Source organism: Telmatherina bonti (genome assembly GCF_933228915.1).
Source record: "Telmatherina bonti genome assembly, chromosome: 13".
In the NCBI taxonomy this organism is placed as follows: Eukaryota; Metazoa; Chordata; class Actinopteri; order Atheriniformes; family Telmatherinidae; genus Telmatherina; species Telmatherina bonti.
The window spans coordinates 21,180,620-21,202,070 of record NC_136611.1 but is presented as its reverse complement, the minus strand read 5'-3'; the positions used below and the strand labels follow the sequence as shown (position 1 = coordinate 21,202,070).

The following is a 21,451-nucleotide window of genomic DNA, read 5'->3' as shown; positions in this document are numbered from 1 at the left end:
GTGGAAAACAACTAGAGCATGTTTTATGCTGGTGTGCTGACATTATCAGGTACTCTGTAAATGTCAATAGGGCATTAGGCCGAATAAAAAACAAGGGTCAGATCTGAGTGACAAGAGAATTTCGGAGGAAGAATGATGGCTATGTCGCTTTTCACTGTTACCTCACAGCAAGAAGGTTTCTGGTTTGAATCCTAGTTAGGGTCTTTCTGGGTGAAGCTTGCATGTTATCTCGATACTCCATCTTCCTTTTCCTAAAACATGCAATAATTTGTGACTCTTAATTGACTCTCAGATGAGGACCAGACTATCAGATGTCAACACTGTCTGTAAAGTAAATTTCTGTTTTATTATTCCGTGTTTAGGCTCATGGAAAATGGATATTCTATGCTGGAACATCCGACAGCGAAGAGCAAATGAAAATAGTTAAATTTTCCACAAGCTCCTGGGTAGAAATCTCACCTGTACCTGGGAGTGATGAGTTCAAGATGCGCTATGGAGACAGGATGTGAGTGTTAAACTTCTGGAAGTCAATGTAAAAAATATTTAAAGTAAGCATTACATGGAGCGAACAGTTTCATGAGTATGTCATGTTTGCTTCCTTTTGAGAGTGATGGAAAATGCTACTATGGAACAGCGAGCTCCACCACTTCAGGAAACTCGACTAAAGTGAAATGTAAGTACATCACAAAGAGTTTTATAAGTTTTTACTGGCAGCTTTAACAAATCCTCCAAAAACACAAATTTAAATCAACTGTGATGTGTCTCTTTTAGTTTACTTTAATTCTAATGTTTATGAGCATTCCTGGAGGCATCTGGCGACGTGTCCTGACTGTGTCCTTTGGTTAGACGAAGTTGTGACCGAGGATGTGGAAGCCAAAAGAAGCAAAAGCATCTATCTCTTCAGTGAGTTAAACTCTTGTCAACCAATTTACCTCTAATTCGTTTCAAACAATCAAAACTAAAAGAAAGAAAACATTTCAGATGACTAGGACAGATTTTTCAAATGACGTTTTCCTACTCGTCCATGAACTTCAGCTAAAACTGGAGAACTTGATCCTTCTCATCTGGAAGATTTCAAGAAGCAGGCCCAGTGTCTCAATATGTTGCCAGATCTCTACTTTCCAGAAACTACAAGTAAGAGTTTTTTCCACCCTCCCCAGCTCAGTTTACATTTAAAGGTGTTCAGGCTTTCATTAGTCCTTTCTGTTTCAGATCTCTGTCCTGATGAACAGCAGGCGGCTGCAGATGTGAAGACCGAAGAACAATAAAGAAAACACATCGTCTCCTCCATCCTGAAACATGAAATCACTGTGTTCTTCGTGAAATCTGTATCCAGATGTAATTTCTTAGACGGAATGTAAATTCCCGATGTTACTCGCTTGTGTGTAAAACGGTGAGCTACACTCAGTCTGCTTCCATTTATCATCCATTGTGTACTTTATGTCTATTAAGATTCAAGATTCCTTTATTTGTCCCACACTGGGGGAATTCACAGCACAACAGCAACTAACAAAAATAAAATAAATAAAAACAACACACAAGAAAAAGCACAGAATAAAATGAGACAACATTAAATAAAGAATACAAAAATAAAGAATACAAAAATAACCCAGATACTGGTTTTGACTGTGGGTATACCAGTACATAGTACAGAGAGGAGTGTGCTGGGAATATACATTTCTGAAATAAATCATATTTCAGGTATGCATCTTGTGCAAATTGGTGAAATGATTCCTAAGAGAAGTATGTCATTGTCCAGTGATATGTCTGTTCTTCGATGTTTGTTGCCTGCTGATCTGCAGACCAGCGAGCACCATGTTTAGAAGCCTTTTGCTGTATTAACTAGAGACTGATTTAACATTTCTTCCTTAGAAAATTATTCAAATGTGGAGGGAAAAGACGGCATTATTCTTTCACGCACATGAAGTTTTGCAATAAAACTATGCTCTGACATGCAATGAGTTTTCCTTCAGTTTTTATACGCTAAACTTCACAACAATGAAAATGATGTAAGAAATCCTTTCTTTTCTAATATCAATGCTCTCAATAACCTTAATGTTCAGTAAAAGTACCGTTTCAATTCTTCAAACCTGTAAGAGGGGTGTTATTTCTTTTTTTTTTTTTTTTTGGAACAGCCTACATACTTTTTCTAAATACTTTATTTTTGCTTTGAACTGTAAACATTTGACCTTTTAACAGACTAACTTTATGGAGATTAGGTTGAATTCAGTTTTTTGGTAAGGTACTCTACCATTACTTAGTTTAGGCCTCTTTGTCTTCCATTATTTTTTATGTCTTTTATTAAAGTTCTTCAAGTTCATTCAATGTTAGGCAAGTGGAAATTATTTCTACGCACTGAGCATTGGGGAGACATTACAAATAAACCATATCGGTCCTTCGTCTTTGATCAAAATGCTGTAAGAATCACAAATAGACATTTTACAGCAACATTAACTTCACTGCCTAGAACTACATTTGTTTATTATTTAATCCTGTTATGTGAGCAACAGCTTCTAATGTAAAACAGGATTTAGAATAGGTTCTGACACGGTAAGAATATGTGAAGAAATTATTTTCTCAAACAAGACTCCAAACATCTGTAGGTCAGAATTATTTGGCATCTGCTTGTGTTTCTATAGCAATGCTTTTCAGCCCTTCTTGCACAATCTCATCATTACTCCCAACCCCACCTCAGACCCATTTGTCCCTCTGTTATATAAGGTTCTGTCGATCAGTCTTTATTCCAGCCATCCTGTCAGAGCTCTATTGTCCAGTTCTTGCCTTTGCAAGCACTTGACTGTCATTTGACTTCTAAACATGTCTGTTCAGCTTTGTTTGGCTTTGCTGGCTCTCTCCTCACTGACTGCTGCGTCTGATCCAGGCTGCGATGAGCTGATTAAACCTCTGGAAGATCAAAGCAAGGTATGCTTTTCTTCGAAAGCATGGCATCATTTTTACTCTCATTTTTAAGGTTCCATGCTTGGCTTAATATGTAACTTATGTCCAATGGAGCCCTCCAAGGCTTCAAAACAAGACGTGGATTTTTTTTCATTTCATTATATAAAAAAGAAAACAATAAGTCTTAAGTCTTAAACAACATAAATCCACAATCCAGAAAAACATATTTAAGTAACTTGAAAAAAATGAAGAAAATCCACTGTGGGTGTTGTTAAGTTTAATCATTTTTGTACGTGGGACAATAATGTGCACAGATTTTACATACATAACTAAATTTAAACAGCTTTTCAACAGAATAAGTTTTAATAAGTTTCCTGAACAGTGGGCTGGATATTTACTCATTTGTGTCTAGATTCATGGAAAATGGATATTCTACGCTGGAACGTCAGATAGTGAAGAGCGCCTCAAAGTACTCAAGACTGCAACAAGCTCCTGGATCCAAATCTCACCTTTACCTGGAAGTGATGAGTTCAGTTTGCGTTATGGAGACAAGATGTAAGTGCTGCTCTTCTGAAAATGACTATAAACACCTTTAACCAGAGCAGTGCACAAACCAGCTAGTTTTGATGGGCTTGTCACTTTTTTCTCTTTGAAAGGGATGGAAAATGCTACTACGGAACAACTAATTCCACCACTTCGGGAAGCCTGATTAAAGTGATATGTAAGTAAATCACAAAGTCTTTTGAAAGGGTTTTTACTGGCAAATTTAAAGAATAACCCGAGTGCATTATAAAATATTAATTCCTTGCTCTGCCTCATTTAGTTCATTACAACGCCACTACTTATGAACTTGTCGGAAAGTATCTGGAGACGTGCCCTGACTGCGTCGTTTGGACACATGAAACAGTAATAGAGGTGCACGGGGAAGCCAAAAAGAGCAAAAGCATCTATCTCTTCAGTGAGTAACTCTTTGCAACTGTTGATTTCTTAAGTTTTAAAATAAAAGAGTACCAAATTTTCAGCAGTGGTTTTTAAAAGATATTTTCTTCTTCTTCTTTACACTTCAGCTAAAACTGGAAAACTTGACCATTCTCATCTGGAAGATTTCAAGAAGCAGGTCGAGTGTCTCGGTCTGTTGTCAGAACTCTACTTTCCAGAAACTACAAGTAAGTTCTGTCTACCCATCTCTGATTTCATTTAAAAGTGTTCAGGCTTTCATTAGACTTCATGACCTTTCTGTTTCAGATCTGTGTCCTGATGAACAGCAGGCGGCTGCAGATGTGAAGACTGAAGAACAGTAAAGAAAACACATCATCACCTCCATCCTGAAACATGAAATTATTGCATTCTTAGTGAAATCTGCATCCAGATGTAATTTCTTAGACAGAAGGAAAATTCCTGATGTTACTCGCTTGTGTGTAAAACAATGAGCTACACTCAGTCTGCTTCAGATAATTAATCATTCTGTGCTTAATATTTTCACTAGATCCTTCTACTGTATGAACCAGGAATAAAGACACTGATTTCACTTTTTCCATCACTCATTAAAACTTGGAGATAAAGATGATTTTTTTTAAAAATTAATTTATGTACATAAAGATTTTATTATAATTATCAGTTGGACATATCAATACTTCTTCATATTCGGAAGAAGGTTTTTTAGGGAAGATTTTAGATGTCTTTCATACTTTGTGCTGACTTTTCCTTTGTTATATAACACAAAAAAATGAAGCAGTCATTTTATGAAACACATATAGACCAGTTCAGAAATTGTTTCAAGAGATAAAATTAATTCCTTTAACAAATTAACGTCATGTAATTAGAAAAAAAAAAAAAAGCTGCCTAAAACATCATTTCAAGTGATTTCTGATAAACTATGGCCAAACAGAAACACTTAGTTAATTATTAAATCAAATATTAATCAAATACTAAAAGTCATCTACAAAACCCAGATTACAAAAAAGTTGGGAAATTGTATTTTAATTATTAATTATTAATTTAAGATTAATTAATTATTAACTGTATTAATAACATAATACTTTACAATAAAACATAAATTATATGTCAACATATTAGATGTTGAAACTAAAACATTTTAACATTCCATGGAAAAAATGAACCCATTTTTAGTTTGACGACAGAAACACATCTCTAAATGTTGGAACAGAGGCAACAAAAGGTTGGAAAAATAACGCTTCAGCTCACTGAGTATGTTTTACTTGAAAACCTTTCAGAAAGCAGCTGTCTGTGTTTTGACAGAGCTACATTTCTACTTCTGTTGCCTAACAGTAAAGATATTTTGCAACCTTCTAATAACCAGGGAGGGGCTGAGAACCATACCTTGTGGCACTCGGGTGGAGGGTTTATGGAGATAAAAGCATATTGATCCGAGCCCACTATCAACACACTTTATCATCTGCTTGGTGAATTTTAGGTACAGGAAGGAGCGGGAGTAATGTGTGAGGACTGTGATGACCTGTTGGGACTTTGGTGATTTGAACTTTGGATTTCCACAGGGTTTTGTTTGGTCTACCCTGTAAGATAACTCCTCCTGTATCACAGTCTTGGCACCAAACACAGAAACATGACATAGGAAATAAAATAGGTAGAAAGTGAACCGTTTCACCTCTGACTTCTTCAAATTTATCTGAAAAAGATGCATGCATTGCTAAAGAATGTAAAAAACTGTCAATAAAATGCAGTTTGTTGTCAGCACATGCCAATGTAAGCCACTTATTCAGTGCCAGTAGTCTATTGAATCTTTCCTCTACACTTGTGACAGGTAGCAAAGTCCACCAATGAATCCAGTTGTTTTCAGAGGCTCACCAGTCCAGTAAAGTCTTGTTTCAGGACCTCAGATTGTTGCTTGCACATGTCATTTGACCCAATATGCAGAATGATGTTTCTCACAGTTAGGTAATCCACCAGTTTTTAAAATTCTCTCCTGTGTCACTGATCGTATTCTTGGGACAGCAGAGAACTTAGGTGTTCTTTCTGCAAATCCTCTGTTTTGGATCAATAGCAAGGTTGTTTCATTTCCACACAGTCTGTTTACTTCAACATTAATTTTCACCTCCATGTCTGTAATCTTCTTAAATAAGCCTTGGTAGTCATCTGTGGAGACGGAAGGCACCTTGCTGCTACTTGGCGTGGCAATAGCAGCTTTATTTAGCTTTAGCTGAGTGCAATGCAGGCTTCAGCTGTGTGTAGCTCACATGCACAGACCGCTGAAGATAAAAGAACAATGAAAATGCTGCAGTTTTGTCATGTTTACTTCTCTGTCCTGTCAGTACTCAGCAGAGGATTTCAGCCCACTTGGGGCTTCCTAATCGCCTCTGCCATGGTCCCTGCTCTGTATGGTCTCTGCTCATCCGTCTGATTCAGTCCTCCTGGTTTCGCCCCATTGCTACTCAGTTTCTCATGACTCACACCACTACCTAACACTCTCCGGTCTCTGCCAGATTATCAGCAGCTCTGTGCCTTGTTGAAGCCCAGTGGACTGTTTCTGGGTCCTCACAGTTACTCATTACAAGTTTCTCTTGCTTTAGTTCCAGTCATTCAAAAGCATTCAAAAGCTATTGTGTGTAGGATTTTAAGTAAAATGCAAAAAATCTGCATCAAAATATCAATAAAATCAAAGCCAAGAGCAAGAAGCGAGTGTATGCGTAAGCAGAAACCAATGTTAAAACTGCATGTTCATGATCTTGGAGCTGACGTTGCCTTAAAAAGAGGCATGGTTCTCTCCCAATGTGAACATAGTTACTGTACAATCCATATATTCAGGCTAAAGCTCTCAGAAGATACCATATGTCAACATCTGGACACACTGATGTCTTATCTGGACCAACGCTTCTTTGTAATGTTTTGATGCAAAGTGGAATATTTTTGTGGTGAGATTAATCAAAATTTTCCATTTTTTTTGCAAATCATGGGCACCATGTCCCATCAACCAGAGAGGAAAGGACCTTTTTATCAGCATAGTCTAAACATCTGTCTCTCTGATGGTTTATCAGCTTTGCTGAACAGTACATAGAACCAGACCAGACATTTCTTTCAGGGCAGGCCTCGCATATTCCATCAAGACAATGATAAACTACATACTTCATCCACAACAATAGCATGGCTTTACAGGAGAACAGTCTGGGCCAGTAACGGGTCTCTCCACCTCCAAGATGTTTGCAGACAGTTGTGAAAAGGAAGAGGGGATGCTACATCACTCTGTTCCAACTTTTAAAGATGTGTTGCTACCATCAAATTGAAAATGAGTTAATATCTTCCAGGAATATATTATGGGTTTATGACATTATTCTGCTTTGGGGTTTGTTTGTTTTTTTGTTTGCTTGTTTTTTTGCATTTATCACAAGCAAATATGAGCATTGGGCATTTACATTTACACAGTAGCATTGGATTGGGATTGCACTTCGATTAAGGTTTTTAGGACGCCACTTTCTGTTTAACATCAGATTGATTACATCAGTTATTACTTTCAAGTATCAATGTTACAATAAAAATGATTAAATATGTATGTATTCTATATGGACAGTATTAATACTGTACGTTTAATCTGTGTAAGTAGGGACTTTAGTAAGAACTCAGATACTTTTTCCTTAATCTTCACCTTTTGCTTTGAATTGTACACACATGCCACATTTTATTAAATAAAATAAAGAAGTAAGCTGACACCGAAAAGCAAGTACATTGATTTTATAGTGCTCAAAGATGGAAAAGCCTTGAACAGCTGATTGCTCCAGTCATGCTTTCTTACTTTCTTCTTGTTTTTCCTCTTCTTACTACGCCACATGATAGATGAAGAAAATTTTAAACTTGGTTGCAAGAAACATTTTTGCTGGAGTCTTTTCTGCCAGTTATAATGTGCTACACAGCATGAGGTGCAGTACACTTAGAAAGGCTGAAAATCAGACAGCGTCATTCTGAATCTATTTGCATGATAAATATGAACTTAGATTTATGAACATAGACAAATTGAGAACTTTAATGAAAACAACTAATCTTACAGAAATTCATTCAGCAGCCCATTTAGGGAAAAGTTGCTCAAAATTGCATAACTTAGTAGTTTATGGGAAAATGACTATTTTAAAGTCACAGCAGTTTTTAAAAGAGTAAAAAACACAAATGGAGACATTACTCTGCATGTGTGTGTGTTTAGCTTTCTTTTTTATTTTTCTGCCTTTATGTGGATGAATAAGACTTTGAGCAAGGTTGTGTTCACATACTGAGAGATGCAGGGGTCCTGATATTCAGGCTCTACCAGCTGGTTATTATGCAAGAAGATAAATAGGACACATCCCCCTGCTGACTGGAAGCAAAAAATGAAACACTTTGTTCCCAGAGGAGAGATAGTGTGTTTGTGTTATTTGTAGGCAAATACACATTTTGCTCTTGTCACATTGTTGGGACAAAAGGCGAGCCCCCACTATGACAGAGTTCACTTTAGGAAGTATTTGCAATAACGGTGGGGTTACGGTCTTGCATGTTTATAGTTAACTTCAATGAACTGAAGCATAATGTTTCATGATGCGGTAGACGTGACTGTTTGTGTTGTCTGTATGTGTGTGGCCCAACCCACCGTTAGAACTCCCCCCCCCCCCCCCCCCCCCCCCCCCCCCCCCTCCCTCCCCGGTTCCCTGGAGGAGACTCTAGCTGCCAGCAGGACTCCTGACATCAGTGTTGCTCTCTGGCTGCCTGCTGTCTCAAGCCATGGCTACACAGCTGGTTGTAGCTCTGCTGGCTTTCACCTCCCTGGGTGCTGCAACTGAACTGGACTGTAAAGAGCTCGTGAAGCCTCTGGTGCTGGACAGCCACAGCCCTGTGAGTAACAGCCGTCATTTGTCAAGCGCAAGTCATGTGTGAAGACGTTCAAGACACAGTGGGTGTGTTGATGTAACCTAGATAACTCGGTTTTTAATAATTTGTGGCAGTGTGATGCCAGGACACTGATACATTTTAATATCCAACAAAGTACTATAATTGCAGAATAAAGAGTTTTATAGTTTATTACAATCTATAAAGTTTTGTCACTTACACTAATATTGTGCTGTGGTATATGAAACTGGTACATAACTACTAGCTGTAATATTACTGGCTACACTGCTACTGTCATACAATATTGCCATTTGTTAATGCAAGTGAGGGTTCTCGGCATAGATGTGTTTTTTTGGTTTTTTTTGGTAACTTGTTCATGTCACATGACACGCTAATACAGGTTCTATCGTTGTGGAAAAATGTGGAGGAATATCCTCTAACACCATGATTGGAGGTAGGATTGGAGGTTTAAGAATGCATCTTTATTCAGACTGATAGTCTCAGTGTCGATACAGGAAGGCTCTCACAGACAGAAATCAGTTGGCTTTTATGCAGTTGTGCTCATATGTTTTCATACCCTTTCATTTTATAAAAAATATCATTACATTATTTTCTAATTTTGGTTCAATAGAAATATTTTTTTTAAAAGCAACCAAATAAGATAATTTATTACATATTATATCACTCGTAAACTAATATTTTGTTGAACAATCCTTTAATGTTTCCGCTACAGTCAGGTGTTTTCTGTTCCTCTCAGTCAGACTTCTGCACCTGTTGACAGGTACTTTGTCCCACTATTCAACAGAAAAGTGCTCTAATTTGTCCAGGAACAATTTGTTTGTTTGTTTGTTTTTCTTTTTCAACTCACTTAAATGAAAAAACAGTGTCTTATATTACTAAATTATATTTTTGCGAATTTTTAGTTCTTGTTCCTTTTTTGAGTCTCCAGTTATTTGAGTGATTGTTGTAAATTCAGCCTTGAAAGTTAAAGCTGTTAAGGGGACTGTTGACGTTACGGCGTCATGTTTCTTGCAACACTTGCTGTTTACCAACCCCGGCCTTTATACACTCCACACTATTTCTGTGCATGTACATCATCACCCTCTCTTTACACTATGTTTTCTTTTTTTTATTTACATTTCACACAATAACATTGCGAGCAAACTTCTTCACCAGATGAAGCTGCCTGCTTCTCATTGGAAGCTTTTAATTCCTTCATTTTTTTTAATTTATTTATTTATTTATTTTATGTTTTATGTCCTTGTACAGATCTATGGAAAATGGGTGCTGCACGTTGGTACTTGGGATAAACACGGCCTGAAAGCTGACCTCGTCTCAGTGAACAGCTCCTGGGTGGAACTGTCACCATCCTCAGACAGTGAAGTGATTACAATCTACTGGGCCGATCGCCTGTAAGGATTGAGTCATTCAGACTTTATCACATGAAAGTTGTGCAGAGTTTCTGGTTAAGTGGAAATGTTAAAATCCTTTTCTCATCACAGACATGAAGACAAATGCCTCAGTGGGATAGCAAACGCCACGGTGTCTGGAATGACCAGTCACAGCACCTGTATGTGTTTTGAAAATGCATTTTGTGTTGTCTTTTGAGATTTTTGCATTAATAAGAAACTAATTCTTGCAGATAACATCAATGGTCACACTTCTTATCACGATGGGAAGTATTATGAGACCTGCAGTGACTGCTTGCTGTCTGAAGACACCACTCTTCTCCCTGATGGCAAATCCAAGGGACGATACCTTTTCCTGTTTAGTAAGACATTTCTTTAATCCTTGTCTGATCAGCTGTTGAGGATGGAGTCATGTATTATCCCCCACGTTTTTCTCCTCCCCTCAATTTTCTCTGGTCACTCTTTTAAAGCACGGACTGGCGCACTGGAGCCATCGGAGTTGGAGATCTTCAAGAAGCAGGCAGAATGTCTTAAATTCCTTCCAGAGTATCACTTTGTAGGCACAGGTCAGCAATACACACAGTCTTCTCACCATCCAGCCTAACTTCTGAGGTAAACCATCATTCTGGGATTGTTTTCTTCTTCATTTCAGATCTGTGTCCAGATCACAGGGAAGCTTCTTCACCTGCTGTTAGTTCAGATGATGATCAAGCTAAGGTTGAGCCGACTATAAAGTAGAGCACAGACATGTGACAGCCCTTTAAAGAGTTTCCACAAACACACTTAAATCCTGATTAATATGCACAGAATCCTGTCATGAAGTGTTTTGCAATGGAAAAGCATTTTACTTGCCCTAAAGATGATTCATGCATTAGCATAATTATATGTATTATATAATAAGACAACACTTAGTAGTTCAACATGTTATCCTAAATCTGAAGTCAATACCTCATTAAAATCCCTGTAGTCATACTGACCTCTGCTGCTTATGTGTGCAGTAAATAAAACACATTATAACCTCTCTCAGCTGTGTTCCAGTATTTTCAATTGACTGGTTTATTTTTTATTTTTCAAGATTCAATCAAGTTTCTCAAATCTGAAGACATTTCAGACCTTCTTCAGCTCTGCTAGTTCCCTGACATGAACTGTTGCTGGGTAACAATTCTGAAAAGGAGAAAAAGATCTTTTAAAGTGTCACCACAAGGAGCCCACACAGTCCCATGGTGAGACAACCTTTACCCCACTGCCGAAAAGCTGACTCTGATCCGTTTGAAACATTTCAACAGTCCAAGACAGGTCATGGCACTTTGCCTGACTTCATTCAGGAGCAACAGGGTGGGCAACAGAGCTGGCCTTTCAGAGAGGGGCAAAAGAAATCTGCATGACTCAGGGAGGCCATTAGAAAGAAAGAAAAACCTTTACAGGAGCATTTGAGCATGTAATCAATCCTCCTCCTCCCCCGTGTTAGCACTTGCGCAACAGCTTCTTTTGTAAGTAAGCTCAGAGGGAAAATGAATCTGCATCAGAAGGTTTCTGTTACAGGTTCGGTAGCATCTCCTGTCTGGCCATGGCTCTGCCCGTCGTGTTTCTGCTGACTCTCACTTCCCTCATTGCTGCATCTCCACCTGACTGCACAGACCTGGTCAAACCTTTTCAGCCAGACGACTCCAAGGCGGTAAGTTGTATTTATCTCACCCATCTAATTTGAACATACAATTATCAGAAATATATCTTTTTCAATTAAAAAAGGTACTTGGAAAATGGGTGTATGTCATGGGAGCTGGAGACCCCATGCCATACCACAGTGCACTGAGGTCCCTGAAAAGCTCCTGGATTGACGTGTCTGCCACTTCTAACAATCAAATTCTGACATTACGATGGGGAGATTACTTCTTGTGAGTTTGGTGATTTATTTATTTTGGAATTAGGTTTTATGAGCAGACACTTTTTTTTTTTCATCTTCAGACGTCTTCTGTGTTTTCAGTAATCGGTGTATCTTTGAGGAGGTAAATGCAACCATCTCTGGACTTACCACCACATTCCGCAGTATGTGGACCACAAACAGAAAAATGTTTGCCTTTTTACATGTAATTGTAATAAAGTATATTAACTACAACACATTTCCATATAAAGACTCTCAGATCGACCAATCACACTTCTTCCTTCCTTCTAAAGAAAACCTGTTGGAGCACAAAGGTTACATCCTGCAGACTTGCTCCGACTGTCTCCTGTGGACAGACACTTTTCGACATAGAGACAACACAGGCAGATACATCATGCAGTTTAGTAAGTCCTGTTCTTGTTTTGACATTTAGACAACAGGTTTAAATGTGTATACTTCTTTTGTATTTCTTCCATTTCTTCCAGCAAGGACAGGAAATATAGACACCAAAGATGTTGACATTTTTAAGAAACAAGCAGAGTGTCTGAAGTTTCCACAAGACTTCCACAGCTCTGATGCCAAGACAGGTGGGTTCCTACTACAAATATGCTTTTTAAAAAAAACGTAGAAACCACCACATGGTGGCGATCTTTTACCATGAAATGCAGGGCTTTTGACATCCTTTTCATTCTGCAAACTGAAAGGCCTTTAAATATTGCTACTGGTACACAGTCGGGAAATGAAGTCAGCTTTTCTTTTCTCACAGATCTTCTTGTCGTAAACTTCTTTCTTCTTTAACATTTCAGAGCTGTGCCCCGACGACAAAGAGAACGAGCAGAAATAAAAGCGAGTACAGCAAGAAATCTTAAGAAAACATTTATGGTTTTTGTTATTGCTTTTTGTTTTCTTGCTTTGGCTGAAAAATCTCCATTTTTACACCAGAGGTTTTCAAACTAAGAGGCTGGTTTCCACCAGAGAGCCACCTCGGCAATTACACTACAGATTCATGGATCAGAGGATCATGTGGATATATGTGAGATTTGGAAGAACTCAACAATTTTTCCATCAGAAAACTGTGTTGTGTGGTGTCTAAATTGATTTCAAACAGAAATATTTAACTGTTTTTGATTCATCTGAGTCTTTGCTGGATTAAATGAGCAAAACTAAAACTGACAGTGTAGAAACCAAAACTGGAGGCGTGATTCATCATATTTCGGAGGTTCACAGTCTCACACTTTGAAAAACCCCTGCTGTGTACCCATGGCTTTTTATTACATACTTGTCTGTACAACAGGATAACAAGTCAAATAATAAGTATATATTTACCTATAAAAGATGCAGAGGATGATATACTGAAGAGTACATTCTGTAAATCTGAAGTATTTTGTTCTATAACACTGCAATTATTACAAATAACTGTCACATAATATGCTTTTGAAATTAAAACTAATACAGATGCATTGTTTAACATCCTTATTTCATTTTTAAAAAATTAAGTGAACATGATGTGATATAATGGATTACAAGTGAACTCAACAGATCTTGAACAGTCATCATGGTTAGTAGGTCTCAGTAAAACTAAACCAGCTCTGCTTTAAATTTAAGTTTCCTTTGATTCAACTCAGATGTTTGACCATTTTTCTTCACAAAAACACACCTAATCTTAAGTTTTATACTTTGGATATATGTGCAAGTACAAAAAAATGTTCTCAGACGCAAACTCCTCCAAGTCTGTTTATTTAAGCCATCAGCCTGCTGTACTGGCTCCCCAGGCCAGGCTGAAAACTCTCCAGCTTGACAGATCTGCTGCTGCTTGTTGATTCGCTGGTTCTTGTGCTGTGTGTTTCTGAGCTTATCTCAGCCTGTACCTGTCGACCACACCTGAACAGTGCTGCCACCTGCTTCTGGCACTGGGAGGAGCCGTAGTAATACAGGACTGGATCCAGACAGCAGCTGATGCTGCCCAGACACGTGGCGGTCAGGTATGCCTGGTAGGAGCTGTCACTGGACTTGCTGGCAAGCTGAACATAGTGAACCATCAGAATGATGTTGGTTGGTGTGAAGCAGAACACAAACACAAGCAACACCACCACAACCATCACTATAGCCCGGGTCTTCTTGGAGCGGTTCTCCACGTTGGCTGCAGCCAGAGCCTGAATGACGCGCACGTAACAGACAGTGGTGAAGATGAAAGGAATGAAGAAGGTGATGGAGGAGTAAATGGGGAAGAAGAAGCGATAGTAAGCTTGTAGCATTTCTACATCCTGCACATCATGGCAGGTGGTAATTCCTAGATCTAATAGGTGCATGGTTTGTCCTGAGAACAGGAGGGGGGACACACCTGCCAGGGATAAGAGCCACGTGACAACACACACAACTGAAGCAGTCTGAGGGCTACGCCACATTAGAGACTTCATAGGATACACCACGGCCAGGAAACGGTCAACACTGATACACATCACGAGCAAGACAGAGCAGTACATGTTGCAGTGGAACGCTGCTGTGACAACTCTGCACATGAAGGAACCATAGATCCAGTCGTTACCATGGTAATGGTAGGTGATTTTGAACGGAAGGAGCAGGCCAAACAGCAGATCTGCACAAGCCAAGTTCAGCATGTAGATCACAGCCGGCTTCCTCGGACGGATGCGAAACACAAACATCACCGTGGCAACAAGGTTGAGGGGCACACTGGTGATAAAGACCAGAGTATAAACTGTTGGGACGAACTTTGTAGTCAGGTAACCCTGGAGAAATTCTTTGGTTTCCTCTGAGACTACGAACAGCTTTTTGTGGTGATGACCATGTTTCTTTACGGGCTCTTGCTCCGTTTCCAAGCCTGAACCTCCATCATCACCCAGCATGCCTAACGCAGACAGGTCGACATAGTCTGCAGCCTCATCGTCGACTAACACAAAGTGACCAGAAAAAGTCCTTGGAAGCAGCAGGGAGCCTTTGGAGAGAGAGAGAGAGAGAGAGAGAGAAATAAAGCAGTTAAATGCATCAGTTATTTTTATACTTGCTTTTATGTAACCAATTAAATCTTTGTAAATGCTCCATCATAGCTTAGGTTTATACATTTCATTCTATTAAAAAAAAAACAAGAAATCTGTCACTTTAATCCAGCGGTGTGTTTTCACACACCTAGAATTTCCACTGGATAAGCCAATCACAGACTGAACAAAGTGGGATGTTTTACAATTTAAATAAGGAAACAAAAGCCCACACGCAGTCTTCAGACTTCATGAAGTCACTCATGATGTTAAAGCCAAGCAGCTCCAGAATACAGCTCACATAATAGTGGCCTACTTGCACTGTAAAGAATCAGTGGTGTGTGGATACTTTATGTGCAAGATTTTGCGCATAAATCATGAAGAATTTAATTAATTTTACAACCCAAGACAAAATCACAGGTGACGCAACTGATAAGGATTCAGGTTTTTGTTGTTGTTGTTGTTTTTATGTAAAATGTTTGTGGTTCAAGTTAAGCTTTCCCTTTAAAGCTTTAAATTCAAATTTAATATGCATCTTTAACAACTGAAATGTGGACACTTGGTTGGACAAAACACAGAAAATGTTGCTTTGATAATGATTTACAAAGACAAAAATTGATCAAATATTCTCAGTTGCAACAACTGCTATGAAACAAAGTTATTCATATAAAGTTATATGAGTTCCAACATCAACCAACAAAGACAGCTGCTTTTACGTTAATAAATAAAACCTAAATATTTTATAATTAAACCTTTAAATTATTCCAACAATACTTGTATGTTCCATCCATCCTTAAAATGCAGGAATTTCATTTTTACTTGACTATCTTAGTATTGGCATCGTTCATTCTTTCACCAGTAATGGACCATGTTACTTTTACATGTGCTAGGAAATGTGCTGCTCAATTAGATCAATTTAAACATTATTCATTTCCAGTATGAGGTTAAATGAGCCAAATCATACAACCTCAAGAGGCAGAGAAGTAAAACTCTAAAAACGTCCTCCAATGACTTAAATGTGACAGAATTAACTACACCAAGTGTAAAAAAAACAAACAAACAAACAAACAAAAAAGCTACTTACCATTTTGAGATGGGAGTGCAAAGCTTTGGCCGGAAAATAAAAACAAGCCTATTAAGAGGTGAAGCATAGTTTTACTTTTTTTCCTTACAAATATTTTACAGGCAAGTGTAAATTATCTGCCAACAGTTTGTGAAGTTTCTGTCATCATAAAATGAGTTTGAGGAGGATTCTCCACCTCCCTGCTCTGCACATCTCCTCCCATTTACGAAAAAAAAAACAAAAAAAAAACTGAACCACAATCCTGAAGCTTCAGATGAGAATTCTTCCTACTAAGTTGGACATTTGGGGACAAAAAAATTTGATTTTAGCTCAAATAAGAACAAAGATTCAGAGTAATTTAAATGTAATTTATTATGCATGTTACATAAAAACTATTCCAACTTTCACAATGAATTAAAATATGTTTACTTTAATGTTTAAAAGGCACAGATAAACTGTAGTTTCTATACGTCCAGGCAGACTGGATGGAACATTGATCCTTAGCTTTATTTCTGAACAGACAGGACTCCTGCTTCTCCCATCAAACCCACCACCAGAGTTGCAGCAACTGTGTTTTATCTTTAATATACAGGACTAATAGCACAATTTCATTCCTAGAAGTATGTTTACAAACACCACATGGGCCACATGGAAAAATACAGAAAAAGCACGAGAAGTTAACATTTCATTTTGTGCAATTCATTAAATTAAAAAAAGACGAAAAAAAAGTGTTACACCGTGTCTTGAAAATACAATGATTTTTTTAAAAATAAACGCAGCACTGTGAAAAGGCACAGCCAGTTTCTTCTGCCACTCCTCTCCCAGTATTTATTTCCCATAGAACTTCTTGTTTAGGAGAAAGATAAGCAAATTGACGTTAACTTTGGCTTTATCAAACATCTTCATGACAGCCACGCCTTCGTACTGCAGCTGAAGGAGGTCCTGCACAGAAAAAAAGGATTCACTGAGAAGCTTAAACAGATACAAACATAAATTGGATGTACATAAATTATATCACTGAAACAAATCTAATTATCACATCAACTGCTGTAGACACTGCAGGACAATCCTGAAACGGTTTCCATTATATTTCTTGTTAGTAGTCCATTGAGAGGAAAAGGAAATTTAACCATTTGACACTGATGTTTAGTGCTGACTGGTGGGCTGCTTCATTCTGTGAAATTCTGACTCACTTGGGGAAATGTTTACCTGGAAATGGAGCTGGACTTTTTCCATCTCAACCCCCATAAACTTTGCCTTCACCTCAAAATCCCCAACTTCCTCAGTAGGTGAAATGTCAAACATGACATTTTTGAACCTGAGGGACAAGACAGAAACAATAAAAGTTACCAAACAGGACATTTGTGAGAGAGAAGGATGTTTGAAATCTAACCCTGGAGGTTTAAAATCCCAGTGCAAAATGCCCAAATATAATTATTGTCATATTTCTGCCCCATATACTGTAATCTGCTCCACTTCTAGTTGCATTTAGTTTGATCACATAAGTGAAAGTAAAAAGATGAGACATGGCATTTTAACAAAGTCAATTATTATTGTGTAAATAGTTGAGCTTTACATTTGGACTTAGAATCACAATACACTGAAAGATTTGACCAGATCAATACACCAGATGTATGAATGAAAAGACGAGACAAAAAAGCTTGCTAGTATTGAATTTAAAATCCACTAGTGAAACACTGGACTTACTGGTTTGTCTGCAGGCCCTCTATCTCCAGGATGACACCCTTCTCATGCAGTCTGGCTGCAGTGTACTTCAGTGATTGGGGCTTCCATTTCTTACTGCCCTTATCATCTCCTTTGCTGTCCAGTTTTATTGATCTGCGTGAATTCCTGGAAACAGAGCAGTCATGCACTACATCACATCAAATTGCAAGAAACTTTGCAACACGCATCAAATTATCCCAAAAAATGCCACAAACTAAGACCATGACAGTATTAAAAAAAAAAAAAAAAAAAAAAGGTAATTTTGGAAAACAAGGCTGGGAGTTGAAACTCACTTTCGATTGAGGTTATCCAGGCATGTCTTGATGTAGGTATCATAGTAGTTCATCTGTTCCTGGTAGAACATAGTCTTTGAGTTTAGTGCTGTCAGCGTCTGCTGAAGCTTTGTAAGTTCGGCCTTCCTCCTCTGTCTGTAGCGCCTTTGGTACCGAATGTCCTGTTAATTACAGGTTTTAGCCGCACTTGCATTGTGACACCAAACAGTTAAAAGACAGCACAGAATGAAGGGAAAGCTTCTCATGAACCTTTGCTATGTCATTGATGAGGTCCTGGTATTTGTTGCCAGCAGTCACAAGGCCGGCTTGCTCGAGGTGACGGAGGTTCCTCAGGACCTTCCTCTTCTTCTGCTCCAGAGGCAGCTGGCTGTCCTCTAGTACTGCTGGGCTGCTCTTCAGACCCTCTGGTGTCTGAGCATCCTGGACTGCCCTGCGCTCCACAATCTTTGTATGCTCCAACTCCTTCAGCAATAAAAGGCACATAAGAAGTACACAAAAGAGATTATAATCCAGATGTCCCCGTGATAAGGAGCTATTAGGCAGATGGGTAGTGAAAAGAAATATTACCTGCGGAGGAGAAGCTGGGGTCTCAAGAATTTCAGGCAATGTCTCTCCAGGCTGAATCCGGATCACGTCAACTATTAGTTTTTTTGTCCTGATACACATACACAAAAAATAACAATGAGAACCTTATATTTTACATTGACTGTCATTGAAACAAAAATATTTGAGGCTGTGATCAATAACAGGGACGATGTCACAGAAAGAGTCGGTTTCAACCATAAAAAGGCCAGAAATAACCAAAATATATTATACTATCATTTATTTAATCTTATTCATCTTATTTATTATTTCTCATTCATATTATTGTTTGGATAAATATGACACTATAATAAAAATGATGGCATGAACAAACACAATTAAACAATTTTGCCCAAAAACTTGAAATGACCGATGAACTCAGTAGTTGTGAAATGCCTAAAAGAAGAGAGAAAACCATCACTTCACTGCAGTCTCTTGAGAAATTCATCCAGACGGATGCATGTTTATAGGCAAGATAACCCTAGCCCACGTCCCCTTTCCTTTCTGGACAGGATATGATAAAAAAAAAAAAAAAAAAAGCAGGAAAGACAACAAAGCTGAGTGACGGCCTGAATCCTCTCACAATAGAATGCAGTGTAAGGCTGTTAATAGAAAAGCTCAACAAAGGGTTTTGGACTCTGGCTCCCCCCTTCCTAATTTAAAAAAAAACAAAATCACCACCAACTTGAGCGCCAAAGCTTACTTTGTAATGAGGGTCTTCATATCTTTGTCATCCCCCTCAAGCAACTCAAATTTGCTGGTTAGGGTGAGGGAGATCTCAGTCTTTGCCATCTGGCTCAGAGCACTCTCTCTGTTTGCGTCATTTGGGTCTACAGCTCCTTCACCTTGAATTAAAAAAATAAAACAACCCCATTGTAATGCTAGCAAACTTATTATATCGCAGGAAATTTTGAAAGAAAAAAATTGTTTTCATGACATTACCGAGCAATTCCTCCATGTCAGGCACGTCTCCCAGGTCCTGCAGCAGCTCGTGCAGCAAGTCATTGCGGTCTGGAGAGATGGCGTCCAGATGTTCCAACAGCAGCTGAACAAATACAGACATTATTAGCTCAATTCACTAAGATGAAATATTCCCTGCAATTAGTCACTGAAACTATTGTAACATCATGATGAACTGTTTTACCTAGAGAAAGGATGAAGCTGTATGCTAGTGGTAACTTTAATCACACATTTGTAGCCAAAGCCCTGCTTCCTTTCAAATCATGTTTTTACTTTTCCTCAATAATCGCAGAAAGGAAAGGATAAAATTGTGTTAATGGTAAAATGAACGTTGCATGTACAACAGCCCCAAACCACCTTTATCTCCATTGTTAGTCCTTGTTAGAGAAATGTATGACAGAAGGACACAACTGCCTGTAACCCACCATCCCCCTCTGCAAGGAAGTGGTCCGGAAATTAAAGGAAACAATACTTTTAAAAATGCCCACATGAGGTAAAAAAGAAAGAAACAAATTATGAAGTATCTTTTTGTAACAGAGGCATCATTATGGCATTATTTACATGGATGCCATGCTTTAAGGCTTGAAACTTCTTGTCAAAGTTTTAACTGAAAAGTTTAACTGTTTCTAAATTTCCACATTAAGCTACGCTAGCAAAGCAAATCAACAAACCCAGAATAAAACTGCAACACAAGACATCACACATTCAAAGTGAATTGGCTATGAGACCACTGATGTATGCAAGTTCAGACTAATTAACACTAACAGATTCTTAAAAAGCAGCGTGACCGGAGAATCCAAAAAAAAAAAAAACAAGAGGATCGACATCAAGCTTGCCTTTCCAGTCAAATCAGTTGTATTCCCTAAAAATTAGCCTAAATCTGTTTTCATTCAGTTATGTTATACAGTGTTGTACATGACCACAGGCAGCTGTGGTCCAGCTGAAATACATCAGTCTCATTGGTAGGAATTGTATGATTACATGGTTTCTGTAGCTTGCAAAGTTGCTGTTTTTGTAATAGTAAACACCAACTTATAAAGCCTTCCCACCAGCTTTTAGTACAGCTTTACTGTGACTAAAAACCAGCATCTAGCCACTGATAACACACAAACAGTTCCACCAGAGCAGTAATACCAGATTTCACTATGCTTAGTGTCTGTGCTGTGTAATGTGTAACTACTAGATAGCAGAGGCTGGATTTATGTTTTCAACAGTTCATCTCCATGTCATGAATTTGTTCTACTCGTGCACTCCAAGAAGTATCGGATGACATGGTTTCATCAATGTTGTTGAGGCCTTCTGAGGCACGACAGCTACTGTTGTTGCAATAGGTGTTTGAAAGAGCGAGGCGCTACATAGCATTATTCATTTGAACATGATGCTTGATTTCGATGTAACATGGGAGTAATTCTTACAAAATATTCCTTTAATATGATTAAAAATTTGTAGTTTGGTTTAAACTACACTGTTTCACAACTTAAAACTGGTGCAAAGGGCCACACCCTGGGGTCATTCTTAGCCTCAGCATGAAGAATTTGTTCTTTTTTGACCTCACCGTGTGGGTGTTGATGATCTCCTCTATTGAGATGTAGATGATAGGTTTGCTCAAGTTCACCATATCAGAGTATTCATCAATATTAAACTTCTCCTCGGGTTCAGGAACATCACATGCAGACTGGAAAAATAACCTGCCAGAAAAATCAGAACCAGTTGTCATCATTTAGGCTTGAAGTATTTGTAGGTGTGTGTGTATCTATATCTATTTTTTCTCTCTCTCTCTCTCTCTCTCTCAGATTTATTACCAGGAACTGAACTGATATTAC

At 38.3% G+C, this 21,451-nt stretch overlaps 2 protein-coding genes across 2 annotated transcripts in view; both read right to left on the bottom strand.

Annotated features, from left to right (window-relative positions):
• Positions 1-13,751: 13,751 nt before the first annotated feature.
• Positions 13,752-16,156, bottom strand: f2r (coagulation factor II (thrombin) receptor; the record flags this gene model as incomplete). The annotated part of the gene is made up of 2 exons (XM_079250649.1): positions 13,752-14,965; positions 16,090-16,156. 2 exons carry the CDS (start codon positions 16,154-16,156, stop codon positions 13,752-13,754), a joined length of 1,281 nt encoding a protein of 426 aa, XP_079106775.1.
• Positions 16,157-16,462: 306 nt separating this feature from the next.
• Positions 16,463-21,451, bottom strand: part of iqgap2 (IQ motif containing GTPase activating protein 2) — a 32,922-nt gene continuing 27,933 nt past the window's right edge. The window contains exons 30-38 of the mRNA XM_079251342.1: positions 21,184-21,316; positions 19,611-19,713; positions 19,372-19,513; positions 18,654-18,741; positions 18,336-18,548; positions 18,087-18,247; positions 17,776-17,919; positions 17,278-17,386; positions 16,463-17,010 (exon numbers count right to left, since the gene is read on the bottom strand). Of these exons, the coding sequence (XP_079107468.1) occupies positions 16,897-17,010; positions 17,278-17,386; positions 17,776-17,919; positions 18,087-18,247; positions 18,336-18,548; positions 18,654-18,741; positions 19,372-19,513; positions 19,611-19,713; positions 21,184-21,316 (1,207 nt within the window). The 3' untranslated portion in view covers positions 16,463-16,896. The remainder of the gene's footprint in view (positions 17,011-17,277; positions 17,387-17,775; positions 17,920-18,086; positions 18,248-18,335; positions 18,549-18,653; positions 18,742-19,371; positions 19,514-19,610; positions 19,714-21,183; positions 21,317-21,451) is intronic.